Source organism: Piliocolobus tephrosceles, chromosome 11, assembly GCF_002776525.5.
Source record: "Piliocolobus tephrosceles isolate RC106 chromosome 11, ASM277652v3, whole genome shotgun sequence".
Lineage (NCBI taxonomy): Eukaryota > Metazoa > Chordata > Mammalia > Primates > Cercopithecidae > Piliocolobus > Piliocolobus tephrosceles.
In genome coordinates this window covers 101167899-101187489 of record NC_045444.1, presented here as the reverse complement: position 1 = coordinate 101187489, position 19591 = coordinate 101167899, and the positions used below count along the sequence as shown (strand labels likewise).

The window sequence follows — 19591 nt, the reverse complement described above, 5'->3', positions numbered from 1 at the left end:
CCCTCTCAAGTAGAATATAAACTGTGTGAGGGCAGGGGCTAGCTCTTTTGTTTACTATAGTAGCCCTAGCATTGAGAACAAACAGTGTTTGGCACATACTGAGTGTTCAGTAAGTGTCTGCTGAATGCATGAATGAGCATTAGAGTATTCTTTATGATACATACTTGCCTCTGAAACAAGCACAAGTGCTTGGTAGCTTAGTCTGGAACCCTTTAAATAGTGGTGTCCAGTGAGCTGCTTTAGGGAATATCACGCAGATGGGAAGGGGTTTGAATTTCTCTACTTCCCCTTTAGGATTTTTGTGTTTCAAGTAAAATTTAGTGGCTATTGGAAAACGGCTTTAAGTTTGAGAAGTAACCTCTAATCTTTTAAAAATTTAAAAAGCTTCTTATCATTCATTTGTTTTGAGACTTCTCCGTTCATGATTCATTTTGAGTAGCATGTTTATCTAAGAAGATTTTTTTCTAGGTTTTTTAACCCCATTTTTGATGAACTTAAGAAAAACTAATGATTTTATCTAAGAAAAAGTACCCTATTTAATTATTCCTTTGAATTTAATGCTAATGAACATAGTATCTAATCTCTATAAATCAAGGTATTCAACCTTTGGGGTGTTTTTTTGCACCTCTTTTGAGCCTCATGGGTCAGAGACCTATGCTTATTCAAGTCACATCCCCAGCCCCCATGCCACCTCACCCCAAATCAGACATGTGGCTTTGGCAGCTGTTTGCTTTATGTTTTATTATAGCATTCTTTAACTGTGAGAAATGAGTGCCAGTTTCTATTTTTTATGCAATTTTTTAAAAGTATGATAGGAAAATACTTGACCCACTTTGGTGCTTTCCTTGGGTTGCTAGAAATAGTATCATATGCTGTATTTAGAAATGATATCTTTTTCACTCTTGTATTTTGTGCAGAGAACCAATGTAGCTGAAGTAGTGTTATATATTGAGAAGTAATGTGTTCTATTTAGATGTATTTAGTAATGTATTCTATTTTTATGGTATTTGTGTAACTTAAGAATTTTTGAAATACTGTAGTGTTTTTAAATATTATCAAAGAGTAATTGAATAATCCATAAAGTACGCTGAATTATTTATTTTCATGTGAGGAGTATTTATAACGTTTAGGTTAGATGTGGTTACATCATCTTACAATTTAGTGACTAGGAAAGATGAGCTGAACTTTTAAGTGCTGAATTCTGTCATTTACAAACACTGTTATGTAAATATATATATATATATGATATATATGGACACATATTGTTTCCTTGAGTCTTTCACTTCTCAGCCTTAATGCTATCCACTGTTACCTTCTCTTTATTTTTGTCCTTTTTAACTTCTGTGAATTCTAGGTCTAGATTTTAAAGTGAAACTATTAGTCTTTGTTAGAGCACTTCTTTCTTAGTCATGAGCTGCATGGACTTCTTACTATTTATGAATCTGATCTCCTAAGTTTTGAATTAACTTGTCTGTTTTTCTCTTTTCTTAGTTTCGAGGGGTTACTATTTTGATAATTTGTTTTCTATTTTTTAAATCAGCACCGTTCTAGAAGCCTTGGCATTCTTTGATTTTTCAGATAATCTCAGTTTAATAACAGACTAAGTTTGAGTTACTCTTTTGGGACAAGGTAGTGGAGGTGGAATAGGGAACTACTGATTTTAAGTGGATATTTTGGGTTACTTGGGGAAAGAAAAAGGACTTACTGGTGTCAGAATGAAGTAAAACCCTGGAGAGACCCAATTTAAAAATGAAGAAACAAGATGTCCTGGGTATACAGAGCTATCTCAATTGACATTTTCTTGAGGGAAAAATAAAGAGAAAAATAATTAAAAGGTTCTGGGTGTCGATTCATTGGAAATTACTGAAAATTATTAGAGTAAACTAAGTAATGAAATTCAAGTTTATATCAAGTAACAGTCTGTTTAATGTCTTTGTCTAGTCTTCTAATGTTTTTAACTGTGGCTTCTCCTTTTATATTAACAGATGAACACTGGGCAGCGTAGGGATGGACCTCTTGTACTTATAGGCAGTGGGCTGTCTTCAGAACAACAGAAAATGCTCAGTGAGCTTGCAGCAATTCTTAAGGCTAAAAAATGTACTGAGTTTGACAGTACAGGTGAGGATTTTGAATTTTTTGGGGGGGGGGTAGAAAAAAATGTTAGATGATCCTTTTGGAGAACTACCTTTGTTTACATATGTTTTAACCATTGGGTGATGGCTGTATACTTTGCATCTTGTAATAAATCTAAGTTTCTTTTCAGTAATAAACCACTTATAGACAATGTAGTTAGGAAATGTAAAGTTTAAAGGTTTGCATATATTTTGGGACAAGACAGTATTTCAAAAGAGCAAATTTGTGACTTTGCTAATGACAAATAAATTGTAGTGCAGTGTAATGTCATAATCCCTTAGGTGTAATTTGAAAATAAAATAAAAATTTGTGTTTGCCAATATGACTTTAAGATACATGGTTTATGATCTGATTTTTCATATTGATGGCCAGGTTAGAGAACGAGGTACTAAATAGAAGTAGTCTTACACTTAAGTGTAAAAATTGTTGCCTTTGAAGATTCATATACAAGTTTTTAAAATATAGATTAGTTATACAAAGCAGGCCAAAGAAATACTTTGGCTTATATCTTTCTTTCTCTTACTGCCTTTTTTGTATTTTAGTAACTCATGTTGTTGTTCCTGGTGATGCAGTTCAAAGTACTTTGAAGTGTATGCTTGGAATTCTCAATGGATGCTGGATTCTAAAATTTGAATGTAAGTGTTGGATTTGAGAGAATTAAGAAATGAATTAGACTAGTTTCATTTTTCATGGTTATTAATGCCCGTGATTAAGGAACTTGATGTTAATTTTCTTACCTCTGGTTAGTCACTGCATTTTGAAAAAGCTTCTCATATTTATGGTGTCATTTAGATGTCCTTAGTAAATGTATACACGTATGTTCTGATTTTAAAGTCTTTTTTTTCCTACAATACCAACTATTTCAATGAAAAGTAAATGGAGTACATAGTGCACTTTTAAGCCTAAGCAATTCATGTTACTGTTAAATGATATATTGAATTTAATAATACATGTTTTAAATATACGGCATGACATGTCTGTGAAATGAAAGCAGTTTATTGCTTTTCCTTTATGATTACCTGCATAATACCCTTTTGGTCTTAGTTAATTTAATCCAGTATTTTTAGGAAGCTGTTGGGAAATGACTGCCTTGTACTACTTTAGTTGGAGTCACTACACGAGCTTTCTCGACCTCCACTGAAAATGTGTTCCTGTTCCCCTCTTCTTGCTGATAGTCAACCCACCACCACCTTCAGAGCTGCCTCTCACCTTCTCTACTGTCACTCGCTTACATTTCTACTCGGATTCCCTTGGGACTTAAAATGAAAAGGAAGCTCATACACAAATTATTTTCTACTCCTTAATAGTCAACACATCTCCTTTTGATACTATGGCTAACATAGAACAGTGGATTCACTTTTTTGTGTTTATTAATTGTTTACAAAAGATTAGTGGTTACAAAAGATTAGTGGTTACAAAGGGGGAACATGGGGAACAATACAGTTGAGTATTTTGATGTTAGTTGGTTACAAAAGTTCATGTAACACAAGACTACCTGAGATAAAATTAAATGAGTGCATTTATAGCTAGTGAAATCAGGCTGGGCACGGTCGCTCATGCCTGTAATCCTAGCACTTTGAGAGGCCGAGACAGGCAGATCACCTGAGATCAGGAGTTTGAGACCAGCCAAGCCAACATGGCAAACCCCCTTCTCTACTAAAAATAGAAAAATCAGCCGGGCATGGTGGCACATGCCTGTAATCCCAGCCACTCGGGAGGCTGAGGCAGGAGAATCGCTTGAACCTGGGATGTAGAGGTGATCTGAGATGGTGCCACTGCACTCCAGCCTGGGCAACAGTGAAACTCCATCTCAAAAAAATAAATGACTGTTGAAATCTGAGTAAGCTCTATGGATCGTATTGAAGTCAATTTGTTGGTATTATGTTATAGTGGTGTGAGATGTTAACACTGGACACTGAAGAAAAGGTACGTGGGACATCTGTACATTCCTTTGAAACTTCCTGTGACTATAATTATTTTTAAATAAGATGTTAAAAAAGAACAATGGGTATATTTAATGAAACCCTTTATGAAGCAACTGATGGATTAAAATTAGTTTATAAAAATGGTTTTATGGCTTTGTGCTTTGAAGGTTTTATGGTAGAATGCTTGATTTATCAAGATCTTAATTATATTATTAATTTAATCTGTAGTTTGAAGTTGATTTGGTTTGTAAAACAGTTTTCTTTCATCAATTGGTATTCATGTCATTTTCAAATACAGCTACCACTTCTTTCCTTGTGATGCTTGTCTCAACCGATGCAGTCTCATCCAGCTAAGAGGCTGTGACTAGCAATGCCACTCCATCTGTTCTCATCAATCCCTATTAATTAGTCCCTCCTAGTTATGACGAGTTTGAGAAGTATAAGTAATTGGACTAATGTGTCTCACTTATTTTTGAACTTTCTTTTTCCTTTTAAATATGTGAAAGTCTTATTGAGCCTCAGTGTTTTAAAAATTCATTTAAAATGGTTTCATAATCAGGGATGCTTTTGTATCAAACCTGTGCCAGAGACCTTTCCAGTGACTATAGGAAGAAATAGATTTTCTTCATAATAAGGTTGCAGTAATAAAGAAGCCATATGTAATTTTGAATGTTAAGACATTTACCACTTAACTTTTGAGTCTAGTTCTTGTGAATATGCTGAACTGGCATTTGGTTGCATATACAGGCTACATGATTCATTTCCATAAAATCTGCCTTTTTTGGGAAATGTAGGTTTTGTCACTTTAATATCTTGGCCGTGTCATTTTTATAGAATCACTGATGGACTCAGACTGACTTAATAGTGCGCTATTTGGTGATTCTCACAGTAGTGAATAACATCCTCTAATATCAGTGGTTCTTTTAGGATAAAGGATGGATGGAATCCCTTATTGAAATTCATATCCTCATATTTTCTAATATAGAGTCCAAAGAGAGACAGGTTCAAAGTTTGAGACAATTCCTTTAAATAGTCACTGGGTTTACAAAAAGAAGGCAAGAACCTTCAAATACTTCTTTCCTAATATATATTTCTCATAGTTTCTATACTGTGTATAGAAGATGTATAGAAACTGTTTCTATAAATAGTTTCTATACTATAAAGTTTCTATACTTTCTATTTCTATCAAGCATCTCAGTTTGATTCTTTGTTTTTTAAGAGACGTGGTGTCACTCAAGCAATCCTCCAGCTTCAGCCTTCTGAGTAGCTGGTACTACAAGTGCACATCACTGCACCTGGCTCAGTTTGATTTTTTAAAATGTTTCAGAGCTATTTAAAACTATTTGAAAACCATTCATATTAAAAGATAATAGGTGGACCAAAGCTTTCAAAATTAATTTTAAAGATTTATGACTTTTTAAAACTAGGTCTCATGTTTGAGTCTGTCCATTAACTTGCTGGTAGAGAAAACTTCAGGATTAACTATTAAGAAACTTTCATATTAACTTTTCATGAGATTTTTCATAAACCAAATAGATTCAAGAGGAATTTTATTTGTAATTTTTTCTGTAGATAATCGACTCATTTTACAAACTAAACAATTTAACAAAAAGAATTATACAAAAGATTTGGATCCATTGGGTCCAAATTTAACTATGAGAAGTTTTCTGTTGAAGTATTCTGTCTTAATTGGTTAATATCTTATTCTCCTACGTTGTTTATGCAGAATATCTTACAGTGCCACAAGTAATGAACTTAGCATTAAGATTCTGAGACTAAGCCATAATTTTACAGACCATCCAGTATATCTTATATTTCTTTTACAGATATTTTACAGAATGATGTTTATTTTATATTTTACAGAAATAGGAGCTATAGATAAGAAAAGTCCCTTCTTCAACATCAAATTGGTGAGGGAGACTCTACTTTAGTCCTAGTTTGGGTGCTAATTTCTCACAGGCCATTAGTAACCACCCATACAAGGGTGATTTTCGTATTAAAGAGGTGATAAGAAAAGAATGGAAGGTATATAAATAAATCATCTTACTAATCTCATAGAGTATGAATAAGATGAAACTGTATCCTAAAGATACAAACTAGGCCAAGATAAAATGTTTTCTACTGACCTGTTCTTTTGGTACACTGCTTTCAATTTTTGTTTTCTATCTTAGCCTTTTTTCTAAAAGAAATTTCATTCTGCATCGTCTTTTCTTATCTCATTATGAAGGGGAGAACAGATTGCTGTCATCTTTTCTTTAATAATCTTTCTCTCTTCTCCACTCTCATCTAAGTTTAAATAAAATTGCAGCTATAGAAGTTGTAAAATTCCCCAGTACCTAAGGGAATTACTGAAGGAATGTGCCAGACATTTTACGCTGGATTTATGTCTGTGAGATGGCGAAGGGCTAAATTGAGTGTTTTTTCATTTTTGTTTTAGCTGAGGAGAGGTGGACCCTAGAAGACAATCATTACATCATCATTTAAGTAATAATCTCATAATCAGGCTAACACGTTCTTTTCAAACAAATTCTAACAAGTTTTCTTCTTTAAATGGATACTGAGAGTACTATGGAATTTTAAAATTAAATACAATTTTTATTCTATACAAACTTTGCTAATTGTAAAAAAAAGTACCAAAACATTCCTATAAATTAAGATTGATTAGGCAACTTTATGCTGACAGAAGGCCTCCACCAAAGATTGTCTAAGAATAAAAAAAATTAACATCCTTTGATCTAATAGTCCCAGTTCTGAGAATTTACCCTACGCAAGAAATACAGAAGAAAAGAAAGAGTATTTGCAGTGTTACTTCTAATAGCAAGAAGTAGGGAATATAACCTGCATATGAAAGATTAGGAAAATTCTGAAATGCTTGAAGATATTCTCTGAAAAAAATTCATATTTTATATGATAAATATTAAGACTAAAATTTTATGAAAAATGGAATTGTTTAGGTTTTAAACACATCAAATATATCTTCACTTTCAACAATATATAAATGTGTGCATGCATGTGGGTAAAAAAAAAATCAGAGAGAAACAACAGTAAATTGGTGGGTTACTGAAGAGAACTATTTGTTTATAACAGTTTTAAAAATAATGTGTGCCTCTTAGATCAAATTTAAGTTCTCTAGGAATTAATGCATTCGAATTTTCAAGTTGTAATAATTGGAAGTATTTTCACTTTTCTAAAGATTAATTGAATAGGGAAGAGCTTTGGTCTTAATTAGGGAAATTCAAACCTACATGTATTTATTCCTCCTATCTGATACACCAGGTCTTATACCTGTTTAATGCATACTCAGCAAATACATTTGAATATGGTGACTGCCCTAATCAGAACAGACAATTTTACATAAAAATTTGAACTTTTAATATATGACTTCAAAAGAACACTGAGCATGAGTTTACTAATAGGACAATTTTGGGACATTAGACTGTTTGGTTTTTAACCATACCTATATAGAGACAGATAATTTTGATACTATTCATAATACAAGAGACAGACTATTTTGATATTTTGATATTATTCATAATATAAGGTCTTAGAATTGATACCCAAGTTTTGCCTAAGAAAAATTTATGAAGTAATAATATATTTTTACAATAGAATTTGACCTGCTTCTCAGTACATTAAATAGCAAATTACACATATTGTCATATGCAGAAATATATTTCTACATATAAATATGCTGATAGCTAGAATTTTTACTACAATGTCAAAAAATAAATAATTGCTAAATGATATTTATATGGAACCAGGATTTAATGACCTGTGACAGTATTTAATGAGATATCTCAAATCTTAAATGGGAACATTTAGCCTTTATTTTATATTTTCAGCCTTTATTTCATTGTCCTTTCACTGTTGGCCATGGAAGTTTCAAATTTCAAACTCATTTCTCTGTTCTTTCACTTAAGCTTTTCAGAAATTGCAGTGATAGTATGCTACTGTTTTTTCATTTCTGTCATTGTAGGCTGCCTATTGTGATTTCCCCTTTTTTTTTTTTTTTTTAATTATACTTTAAGTTCTAGGGTACATGTGCATAACGTGCAGGTTTGTTACATATGTATACCTGTGCCATGTTGGTGTGCTGCACCCATCAACTCGTCAGCACCCATCAATTCATCATTTATATCCCTTTTTACTAAAGTTTAGTGCTGTTATAGTCTGCTTGACTAAAAAGTCTAAAATAGAATCATTTGCAAAACAGTTGTTTTGCTTCTACAGTCCGGGTGTTGATTTTTAATAGAATCAAAAGGAAATTCTGTAATGTTTATTTTACTTATATACTGTTACCTTGAGTGACACACATCCCTGGTTTAAACATCCCTAGTTTAGATCTAATGACATATTTTATTAGAACGTTTGTTTTCATATGGAGTAGTGATGTTTGATTCTGTATTTTAATTTTTTTTTCTTTTTAGGATATTTTGTCTTGACTAAGAGTGGTTAATTCTGATTCCCATAGCTATTTCAGTTATAAATAGCCATTAATTCCAGAAGAAGAACAACCCTTTTTTCTCTCCCTCACTCTGTCACACAGGGTGAAGTGCAGTGGTGCAATCATAGCTCTCTGCGGCCATGAACTCCTGGGTTCAAGTGATCCTCCTGCTTCAGCCCCCGTAGTGGCTGGAACTACAGGCACTCACCACCATACCTGGCTAATTTTTTTTTTTCTTTTTAGTTGAGGCAGAGATCTCACTTTCTTGCCCAGGCTGTTCTTGTACTTCTGATTTAAAACAGTCTTCCTGCCTCGCCCTCCTAAAGTGCTAGGATTACAAGTGCGAGCCACCAGGTCTGGCCTAAAAATTCTTTAAAATGTGGATCTGTTTACTACTGTGGGATTTGAAGACTGAGAAAATTCTACGTAGGGCTTTCCATGCAGAGTTAATAATCGTCTCCTCCTTTGGACATTTAACAGATCTCCATTTTGAAATTTTCTTCCACCTTCATTGTATTCTCTCATCATGTTTTTTTAACTGTGGATTCAGGAACAGCCCTCCTTTTTAAAATCTCCTTTTATTTGTATTATCTTTTCTTATTATAGGAAAAGTAAGCTTAATATAAATCCATGACCATCATTAGTGGTCCATGCAGCTAAAATAGAAATATATATCTACTGATGTATATGCTTTTATGAGGTAGGAGGAGAGAGTGGTTATTAGCAATTTAGAATAAAAGAATAACTTCTGTACAATAGAAGTTTCTTTATAGAAAAGTGTTGTAGCCCTGGAATTCATAAGCTTCATTATTATACAAAAATTCCAGGCTTTGCTAAGATAAACAGAGCTACCTTAATGACTTTGAGTTAATTACTTTGGGTTAATCAATACTTTAGGAATGGGGCTGCTTACCTCTATTAAAAAAGTATTAAGATCTCAGGGAAAAAGGAGAGCTTACATGAAATGGAGAACATGATCAGGAATACATCTGGGCTAAAACGATCTCTTAGTTTTAATAGATAAGTAGTTCATCCTTTGTTTCTGCAAAGTGATAGCTTCAGTCAAAACCTTCAACTATAAAGGAACATATGAAAACTAACAAAGATGAAATAAAGCATACATTTTATAAGGATAGTGGCTTGACACATTTTCAAGTATGTATCATTCTGGCATATGCAAAAGTTATGTTTACATAAATAACAACTGATTCATGCAAGGTAATTTTAGTAAGGAAATTATTAGCCAAGAAAACTAACTAAAATGTGGTCTTGTATTTGTATTTTTTGCTTTTTTTTCTTCAAAAGGAAGTATAAGAGTTTATTTTCTACTAAACTGATGGAAAATAATTATGGACTTTATTAACTGTTTATTACAAATATAAAATAGTTTAAATCTTAAGATGTAAGTGTGTTTTAAATGGAAAATAGGTTAAAAATTCTTGCTGCAGATTGCTTAACTTTTATTCTGTAAATAAAATCTTAAAATGTTAGTCATTATTTAGGCTTGGGTTAATTAAATTAAGTAATGTTTGGCTGGTAGGTTCTTCCATTGCATTGATAATGTATCACCATTTGAATTGCTGAAAGTTTATTTTAAAGCATTTCATTCTTATTTTACTTTTTAGTAAATCAGCTCAATTGATTTGTCTTAAAAAAGGTTCAGTAGGAAGTTGGTATGAATTTGTAACTATGGTAATGTCTATGGAGTATGTCATCATTCTGAAACTCACAGGGTACAAGTTAGAGAGTAGCAACCTTATAGCATGTCAGATTGAGTAAACACATTGATCCAACTAAGAATAAAGATTAACAAAAAAACTTGATCTGTGACATGTAGGATATTTCAGTTCTCATCTCAGTTATGTCACTGAGAAAGGCACTTAAATCTCTTGGGACTTAAGTTTCCTTATCTATAAAAGAGGTTGATTAGACAAAGCATCAGAAGTTTCAAATCGGTAGACTGAGGACTCTGAGGACTGAAGGAAATACAATGTCTGTGGTTTTTTTCTAACATAATTAAATTTTCATATATTTAGGTATGATGTTTGTTACAGTCTCCATAGCTTCCTACCACTTCACACCAGGTTCTTAGCACATTTATGTAATCTACTTGGCTTTTGTAGGCATTTGAGTCACAGTCTTTGGAGTAGATATCACTCCCAGTTTTGAAAAAATTCTTGAGATTTTCTATGCTATGACAGCAACTCTAACAAAACACTTTGCCACCATTCAAATGTAGTTATAGACCTGGAAACATCCTTTGTTTTCAGGAAAAGAAAAAGAGCTACTTTCATTCTTCCTTAGTTGGTCTTAGATGACATAAGAATTTTGCAAACTGTTGCTTGGAGTAAAAGCATATTAGAGGAGTGTATTTGTTTAACTCAATCATTATAATTAGAGCATTGGATTTGCCTTTCTTGACAGAAACTTACTACACAACTCTCATGAAACTGAATACTTAATGAGTTAAGACTTACACTGGCTCCTTCCCATTGAAGTACCATGCTGCCCTGTTGGTATCTTCCATCTCATTTTTCTTGATGCCATGCTTACTGGATTCTGGTATCTATTAAGGTTAAATTCTGTTGATTGACTAATGCCAGCACGTTGTCAGGAGCAATAGATGTCATTTTAATGTATTTCTTGTAAATAGTCAAATCAACCCATAAAATGGAGAAGCAGCTGGCGTAAGCACAGCCTACTTAATTCTGCAATTACATATTAGCCATTCATTTGATACAGGAGATATCATAGAAGTGTTCAGTCCTTGACTTTCTGTGCCACCATATTCAGTTAAAGATACAATTATGAATGCTCTGCAAGTATCATTGGGAAGGAGATTTGGGAAGGGGAATAGATTTGGGAAGCGGAATACCTGCTTATGTAAAGAGGAAAATTAAAAAATTTACATATAGTGAATTTGAGTTAACCATTTCACTGGATTCCTGATGGTTTTTGGTTTGATCTTTAATATAGAAACAATATATGACATAATTCCAGCATACTGGCAGGGCTTCTAGTATGGTATTTTGACCCAGTCAAGCATTTTGAGTCTCATTTTCAATGTATAGTAAAGTTAATATTTTATATTAGCTTTATTAGAAAGGTAGTTTTTAATTCAGTGAGTGCTTATTAAAATGTGTGCCCTTTTTAGAGTATAATTATTATATGTAAAAAACAATTTTCAAAGCACATTTATAATAATTTAAAATTAAAAGATTCAGAAACTCAGCTGAGCAAACTTGTGTGAATATGATTTTTATATTAAAAACAATGGGGGAGAGAGAGATGAGTGCCAAATGAAGCACAGATAAAACTAACAAATTAAGATTGACATGATGGGTAATTATAGATGTCCTGAGTGTGAATGTTGAATTTGAATATGCATTAATGACCCAATTCAGGAAAGACTCCGTCTCTTGACAAACCTCTGCTTTTGGAGAGATGGAGTACTCAGTTGTTAGTCTTCTGCTTCTGACCTTTTTTATAATAAACAACATCTTGGAACACTCAATTCAAGCAGCTTTTAAGCATTTGACATATTCACATCAAGCTAAGATAATACCCAAGGTTTATCTTGTGTACCACTAAGTTATATTCCAGTGTGAAATACACAGCCTTTAGAAAACTAAGCAGATTTAGGTTCAGATTCACATTCTGCCACTTAATGGCTGAATGGCTTTAACAAGTTAACTTCTTAGCGTTTCAGTTCCCTCCCCTGAATTGGAAGTAATATACAGTAAATCCTCATTGTTCGTGGATTCTGTGTTTGTGAGTTTTCTTACTTGCTAAAATTTTTCTTGTAATCCCCAAATCAGTACTCACAGTGCTTTTGTAGACATGTACAGAGTAGTGAAGAACTTTACTTGCCAAACAAGTGTGTCCCCAGCTGAGGTCAAACAAGGTGATACTTGCCTCCTTTTTCCAGCTCTCACACTGTAAACAAGTGGCCCTTTCACAGTCTATTGATGCCATGTTTTTTGGATTTTTGTATTTTTGTTGATGATTTTATTATTTAAAATGGCCTCATAATGTAGTGCTGAAGTGCTGTTTTATGTGTCTAAGCTCAAGAAGATTGTAATGTGCCTTTCAGGGAAAATATTAAATACTGTGTTAGATAAGCTTTGTTAAGGTGTTAATTGTAGTACTGCTGGTGCTAAGTTTAATGTTAATGAGTCAACAGTATACAATAAATAATGTGTATAAACAGAAACATACATAAAACAAAGTATTCATCAGTTGATGAAAATGCTGGAACCACAGGCTCACAGAAACATAACCCTGTATTTCCTTTAACAACAGTGGTTCATTATTCACTAATTCGGTGTTCATAGCATCTTTATAGAACATAACTACTGCAGATAATGAGCATTGGGTATACTACTCTTGCTGTATTTGGGGAAGGATACAAGTACTTTTAGTAGCTGTTATCACAGTAATTTTTATCAGGATCTTTTCTTAGAACAAACAGTTGTGTCCTTGGTCATTTAAAGTTAGAAAAGTAAAAAGAAAACAGAATAGAATAAATTGGTATTTTAAGAATTTTTTTTTTCTCCTTTGACCAGAACATATTGGTGTATGATTTTTAGCATTGGATTGGTTAGGCCTTATGATTTATGACTGTTTTATTCTACATTATGGAAAAATTAAAGTTTTCAGAGCACTGCACAGTGTACACATTCAATCTATAGTAAAGTATTTTGCTCATTGGATGAATATTAGGTAACATAGCATTCATAGTTTTTATAAAATGATGCTGCTCTCATGGTTCTCTATTAATAACAATTTATAAGAAGAGAGTTCTGTCTGTTAGTATTTACAGGTGTAAAATAAACTTAGATACAATCAAATAAATTCTCAGGTTCTACTCAATTTAAACCCAGGGAAGTAACAATGGAACAATTTATTCCATATTTTATTAATGATATTCTACTTTTTCTTTTCATATTTAATATTGCCATTTCATTTTTGTTTAACAAGAGCTATAAATGACTAAAACTCTGGCTGTGTATTATTTCCTGCTTTATTAGTATTTTTGAATACCACTTCACTAATACATGTAAATCATTAATACTTCCAGAATATTTTTTTTTTTAATATTTAGGATATACTGGTCCTCCATTATTTTCATAAACAACTTTGCATTCAAACTTTTTTTCAAAAAACCTATTATCTTTGCTTTTAACATTTGAAATAAATGCGAAATATAAAAGCATATTTTATTTTTCTGACAATCAAATCTGCTCCCAAATTTGTTATTCTTTGAAAGGTTAGCCATTTTAAATAGAAAAAGAGGGAAAAGCTGGATCTGAAAAATGGATCTTCTCATGTTTGTCTATGATAAACTATTAACCTTTGTTCTTTAATTGACTTTGTAACAGAAGTTTACATAATATGAAGTTCTTAGAATTTCTGGACAAGAGTAGGGAGTTTTCTTTGTTATTATATATACCATGACTTGAGATTATCTCAGTGGCATCCTTAATATCTTTAAAACATGGATGTAATTTTAAATGTGCTTGGAAAATTAAATTTGATAATGGATTGCTTGTTGATAGAGGAAAATAAAGCAATAAAATTTCATTTAAAATTAGGCAGTCTGAGATAGAACATTCTAATATTAATGAAAGTTCAGGATTAGATTATTGAAATAAAGTGACAGGAAACAGGAGGATTTTCTTCTTAGGGAAGAGATTATGACTTCTCTTGTACATAATAGGTGTTTAACACAGTTTGAGCATTCCTAATCTGAAAATCCAAAATGCTGTAAAATACTAAACTATTTGAGTGCCAGCATGACACACTTGACCTCACATGATGGCTCACAGTCTAAATGCAGACACAACTTTGTTTTATGCACAAAATTATTAAAGATAGTACATAAAATTATCTTCATATATGTTTTATCTGTATAAAGTGTATATGAAACATAGATGAATTTCTTTTTTAGACTTGGGTCTTGTTGCCAAGATATACCTAATTATGTATGTGCAAATATTCCAATATCCAAAACAAAACTGAATTTTAAAACACTTCTGGTTTCGAGCATTTCAGATAAGGGATACTTGGCCTGTAAATATGATATAGGAAGAGCACCGATGTGGAAGTCTGTTGCTTTAGGAAGTGGTTCACTTTACCTTTGCTATTAGTGATCTTAGCAAGTCACTCTGTTTCTGCACTTGACTGTGCAAATCTATAAAACAAGAAAGTAGGACTAGCTCTTCAGGGTCTTTTCTACCTCGTAAGTAATTTGATTCTGCGTATTTTCAAAATTCAAGTTACAAGATTAGAATAAATGAAACATTTTATAAACAGGACTCAAACACATTTTTTCCCCCAGAAAGTACCAGTTTTTTCAGTTCTGTCGCGTACTCCAAATTCTGCTGATTGACTCCTGTAATCCGATGAAGTTTTGTAATCCGATGTGTCAGTGTGAGGTAATAAAGAAGAAAGTTTAAAACTGATTATACCATAAAGTTTGAGTCAGTCTAAAGTGAACCATTACTTAACTCTTGGAAAACACTGCATTTCTTTGTCTTCTCCAGTATAAGTTTTTGCTCTCAAGATAATCATTATAGGTGTGGTGGCTCACGCCTGTAATCCCAGCACTTTGGGAGGCCGAGGCAGGCGGGCGGATCACGAGGTCAGGAGATTGAGACCATCCTGGCTAACACGATGGAAGCCTGTCTCTACTAAAAGTACAAAAAATTAGCTGGGCGTGGTGAGTCCGGAGTAGTCCCAGCTACTCCGGAGGCTGAGGCAGGAGAATGGCGTGAACCCGGGAGGCGGAGCTTGCAGTGAGCCGAGATGGTGCCACTGCACTCCAGCCTGGGTGACAGTACAAGACTCTGTCTCAAAAAAAAAAAAAAAAAAAAATCATTGTAGGTCAAGAGACATTTCACTCATACACAAGTGAATCTAAATGTATAGTAGATGCAATCCCAGGACAGTTCTGGGTAGCAGATTAACTGTTGGTTCTTGGCCACCCTTCAGTCAAGAAAGGAGCTCTTTTACAGGCAAATGCAGAGTTTACATGCTGAGTAGTGGTTCCGCTCCTGTGTTGGAATCAATTTACTGTTGAAGTAAGTAGGGATCAGCTGGACAGAACTTTATCACTAGCATTTTTCAAGAGGTTTCCAAAACACTGTAGTATATCCAACATACATGTCTAATCCTCCATCTAAAGTATATGTTTATGCAGCCATAGATTTTTTTCTGGTCGTTTTAAGCCATTAGATATCAAGTGATAACAGGATATAATAGTTTGATATTCAAAACTATGTGTAACTCTGAACTCTTACAGGTGCTATACAATTACTTATTTTTATTGGTGTGGATACAATCTATCAATGCTGTGTCCATAGTGAATTTTAAAAAACTTTTGTTCCTTTGTGTTAACAACACTAGACAGTGAATGGGATACCTGAGTTATTGTTCCAACTTTCCCAGTACCCTCTGCTGTTAAACTCCTGTTCTATGGGAGAGTGTATGAAATTCTGAAGAATGCAAAGTGAATAATATATGGTTTCTGCCCTCAGTGATAAAATGAGATATTGAGCAAAACAACCTCAAAGACAAATAGGAAATTGTATGGAGGGTTTGTTTTTATAATGAAGATAATTCATTATAGTATCTAGTTTATAGAATGCTTCTTGCATTTTATCCACAGAAGCCCGGTGAAAAACACTGTTTTCATTTTTTATTTCCTTAGGCAAGGAAGCTTCCAGAACAAGTAATTGGGATAACCAAGTCCTTCAACTCCAAATCTCAAATTTAGTAGTTATATGCTATCAGAACAGAAGCATAATAAATACATATATACATGCCATCAGTTCCCTCGCCTGTTGGTGAACAGGCATTATCCAAGATGTTGTCTCTAGCTGAAGCTGACCATGTCCTTCATGATTGGTCCTGGGCATCCAAGGGTTCCTTTCATTTCTAGAGCCTAGCGAGACAATTGGTACTGCCTGCCAGCCAGTGGCCCTACTTAGGGTTTCCCCACCCAGGTGCCAGGCAGTGGAATGACTCTAAACAGTGCCAAGCTGAGCTGTCTCTATTGCATCTTGCTTTTTAACCTGAAGCTGTGAACAGACTTACTCAAGCCATCAAAAGAATGCTTTTTTTTCCTGCAAAGCCCAACCAAATCATCTCTAGACTGGCGACCTCAGTTGTGTTCCTGTCACATTCTAAACCTATCCCAAGCTCTGCTTGTTTATTTTAGCCAGCACTGTTGAGCCCCTGTTGTGTGGCTAACAGCTAGGTGCTGTAGACTAAAGCACATTCCGTCATGTCAGATCACTTACAGTTTAACAGACGATTAGACATATAACTGCCAAAATGAGCAGTGTAGATGGTAAGTGCTCAGTTTAGGTTATTGTGGGCAGGACTGCATCATGGACTTTTTATTCACCTTAAATTTGGGTAATTGCTATGAGTGAAAATGTAGACTTGTGTGTGTGTGTTTGAAATAGTATCCTGGCTTAGGTTTTTCGAAAGGAGATTAAAATTACAGTTAGTGTTCAGTACTAACTTATGGCTTAATCCTCCAAAGAAAGAATATTTTAAATCTTTTCTTTATATAGAAAACCAATTGTGTTATGTTTTGTTTTGGCATAAGTAAGATTTCTGTTTGCATTTTAGAATAATACTTAAAAACTGCCATGAAGAAGAAAAACCACTTAGGTAAATTGCTTAATTTCAATGAGAGAGAAGTAATGCTTAGTTGATACTTATTTTGCTTTAATTCTTGTGTTTTTGTCAGGGGTAAAAGCATGTCTACGAAGGAAAGTATGTGAACAGGAAGAAAAGTATGAAATTCCTGAAGGTCCACACAGAAGCAGGCTCAACAGAGAACAGCTGGTATTTTTCTTTTATACAACTTTCATTGTTCTTATTATGACATACTATTATTATCACCATCAGGAAAAACTTCTGCCCTTTCAACAACTACAGGTGACTGATTAAAATTTTAATTGTGCTTATTTCAAGCACTTGATTCTGAAAGATGATCACGATGAGCAGTAAAATCCAGAAGGTAATAATTTCATACTGTTAATGGATTTTTGGCATCTTAAACATTCCCATAAACCTTTCAGAATCGGAGGTAAATCTCAGATACAGGAAGTAGCTTGGAAGAAGACTTACAGCTGCTGCTCGGATTTAGTTACCATATGTCTTGATGGCCACATATTGTAGTTTTAATGGATAATATTGCATTATCCTGTTGATATATATATGTATATTAGAAGTGACAAAGAAAATTTCCGTAGAAGGGAATTATGAAACTTTTTTAAATTTCCAACGAGCATACAGAAGTGTGTTTCATAGCTAATTGGATCCCTAGCCTCAGCACAATAATCTGTTGTGCTCGTGAATACATTTCTGGAACCATGGAGGGCACACCCCCCACGGTGGCTGCCCTGGAGACCTTAGGTTGGTAATATGTAGGGACCTGAATGTGGATGGGCAGAACTGGATAAAAGTCCATGGAAAAGATGTTACTCTTGTAATTACATTTAGCCTTATGTCTCTGAAGCCTATTTCATAAAAGCTAGGAGTTGTGGTGGTTTTAAGCCCCACCACATAAGCATAAACATCCTGATGAAAAAAGTTTGATGAACAGTTTTTTTTTTTTTTTTATACCAAACACATCTAAAATTTTAGAAGAATGAAAAGGAACCAAAATGGTCACTGAATCTTTGGGAAAAAATTGTAAATAGGAAGCCCCTATTTGCCTAAGTATTTTTCTTGATCCAATTAGTATGCTTGAAATTTAACTTGTCCCAGCACCTCATTAAGTAGCTTCTTAGCTGCTCATAATTATTACAGATTGAGCATCCCTAATCCAATATCCAAAATGTTCCAAAATCCAAAACTTTTTGAACTTTGACATGATGCCGCAAGTGGGAAATTCCACACCTAACCTCATGTGGCAGGTCACAGTCAGAGCACGGTCAAATTTTGTTGCATGCACAAAATTACTGAAAATATTGTGTAAAATTACCTCAGGCTATGTGCATAAGGTGTACAAGAAACAAATGAATTGTGTGTTTAGGCTTGAGTCTCATCCTTAAGATATCTCATATATATGCAAATTTTCCAAAACCCAAAAAATTTCTGAATCTGAAATGCTTCTGGTCCAAATGTTTCAGGTAAAGGATACTGAACGTGTATTTTTATTTTCCTCATTCATATGCAGTGTTTTTGAATACAGTATTTTGATCTGCCTTTAACAAATGTTTTCTCATTATTTCAGTTGCCAAAGCTATTTGATGGATGCTACTTCTATTTGGGGGGATCTTTCAAACACCATCCAAAGGACAACCTTATTAAGCTCGTCACTGCAGGTGGGGGCCAGATCCTCAGTAGAAAGCCCAAGCCAGACAGTGACGTGACTCAGACCATCAATACAGTCGCATACCATGCAAGACCCGATTCTGATCAGCGCTTCTGCACGCAGTATATCATCTATGAGGATTTGTCTAATTATCACCCAGAGAGGGTTCGGCAGGGCAAAGTCTGGAAGGCTCCTTCAAGCTGGTTTATAGACTGTGTGATGTCCTTTGAGTTGCTTCCTCTTGACAGCTGAATATTGTACCAGATGAACATTTCAAATTGAACTTGCATGGTTTGTGAGAGCCCAGTCATTGTACTGTCTTTAATGTTTCACATTTTTACAAATAGGTAGAGTCATTCATATTTGTCTTTGAATCAAAAAAAAAAAAAAAAAAGGGTCTAATGCCAGATTAGTAATTCATGTTGTGTTTACCATTTAGATGCTGGGATTGCTTTTAAAGGTTTTTCTTTTTAAAATTGGCATGTTTTTTGATTCATCATGTATTTCTGTTCAGATTATTGAGTATCAAAGATTAATGAGAGGACACCAGGATCCTGGTTAAATAGACAAGTGGAATCATTACTGTTTGAGTCTTTTAATATTCTTTAATAAAATCCATACCTGCTACCAGTGAAAAAACGTGCCATTTTTTTTAAGTAAACAGAGAATATTATCAAATATTTTGGCTTTATTGCAAAGAGAGTATTTGGTCTAAATATACCAACCACCTTAGGTGTTTAATTCTCCTATCTG

General features: G+C 33.8%; 1 protein-coding gene across 2 annotated transcripts in view; it reads left to right on the top strand.

The window, feature by feature from the left end:
* BARD1 (BRCA1 associated RING domain 1) overlaps positions 1–19215 on the top strand; it is an 82705-nt gene extending 63490 nt beyond the window's left edge. For both annotated transcript variants that reach the window (XM_023220403.2, XM_023220412.2), the window contains 4 exons: positions 1986–2118; positions 2676–2768; positions 17264–17361; positions 18758–19215. In XM_023220403.2, the coding sequence (XP_023076171.1) occupies positions 1986–2118; positions 2676–2768; positions 17264–17361; positions 18758–19090 (657 nt within the window). In that variant the 3' untranslated portion in view covers positions 19091–19215. The remainder of the gene's footprint in view (positions 1–1985; positions 2119–2675; positions 2769–17263; positions 17362–18757) is intronic.
* The last annotated feature ends 376 nt before the right edge of the window (positions 19216–19591 follow it).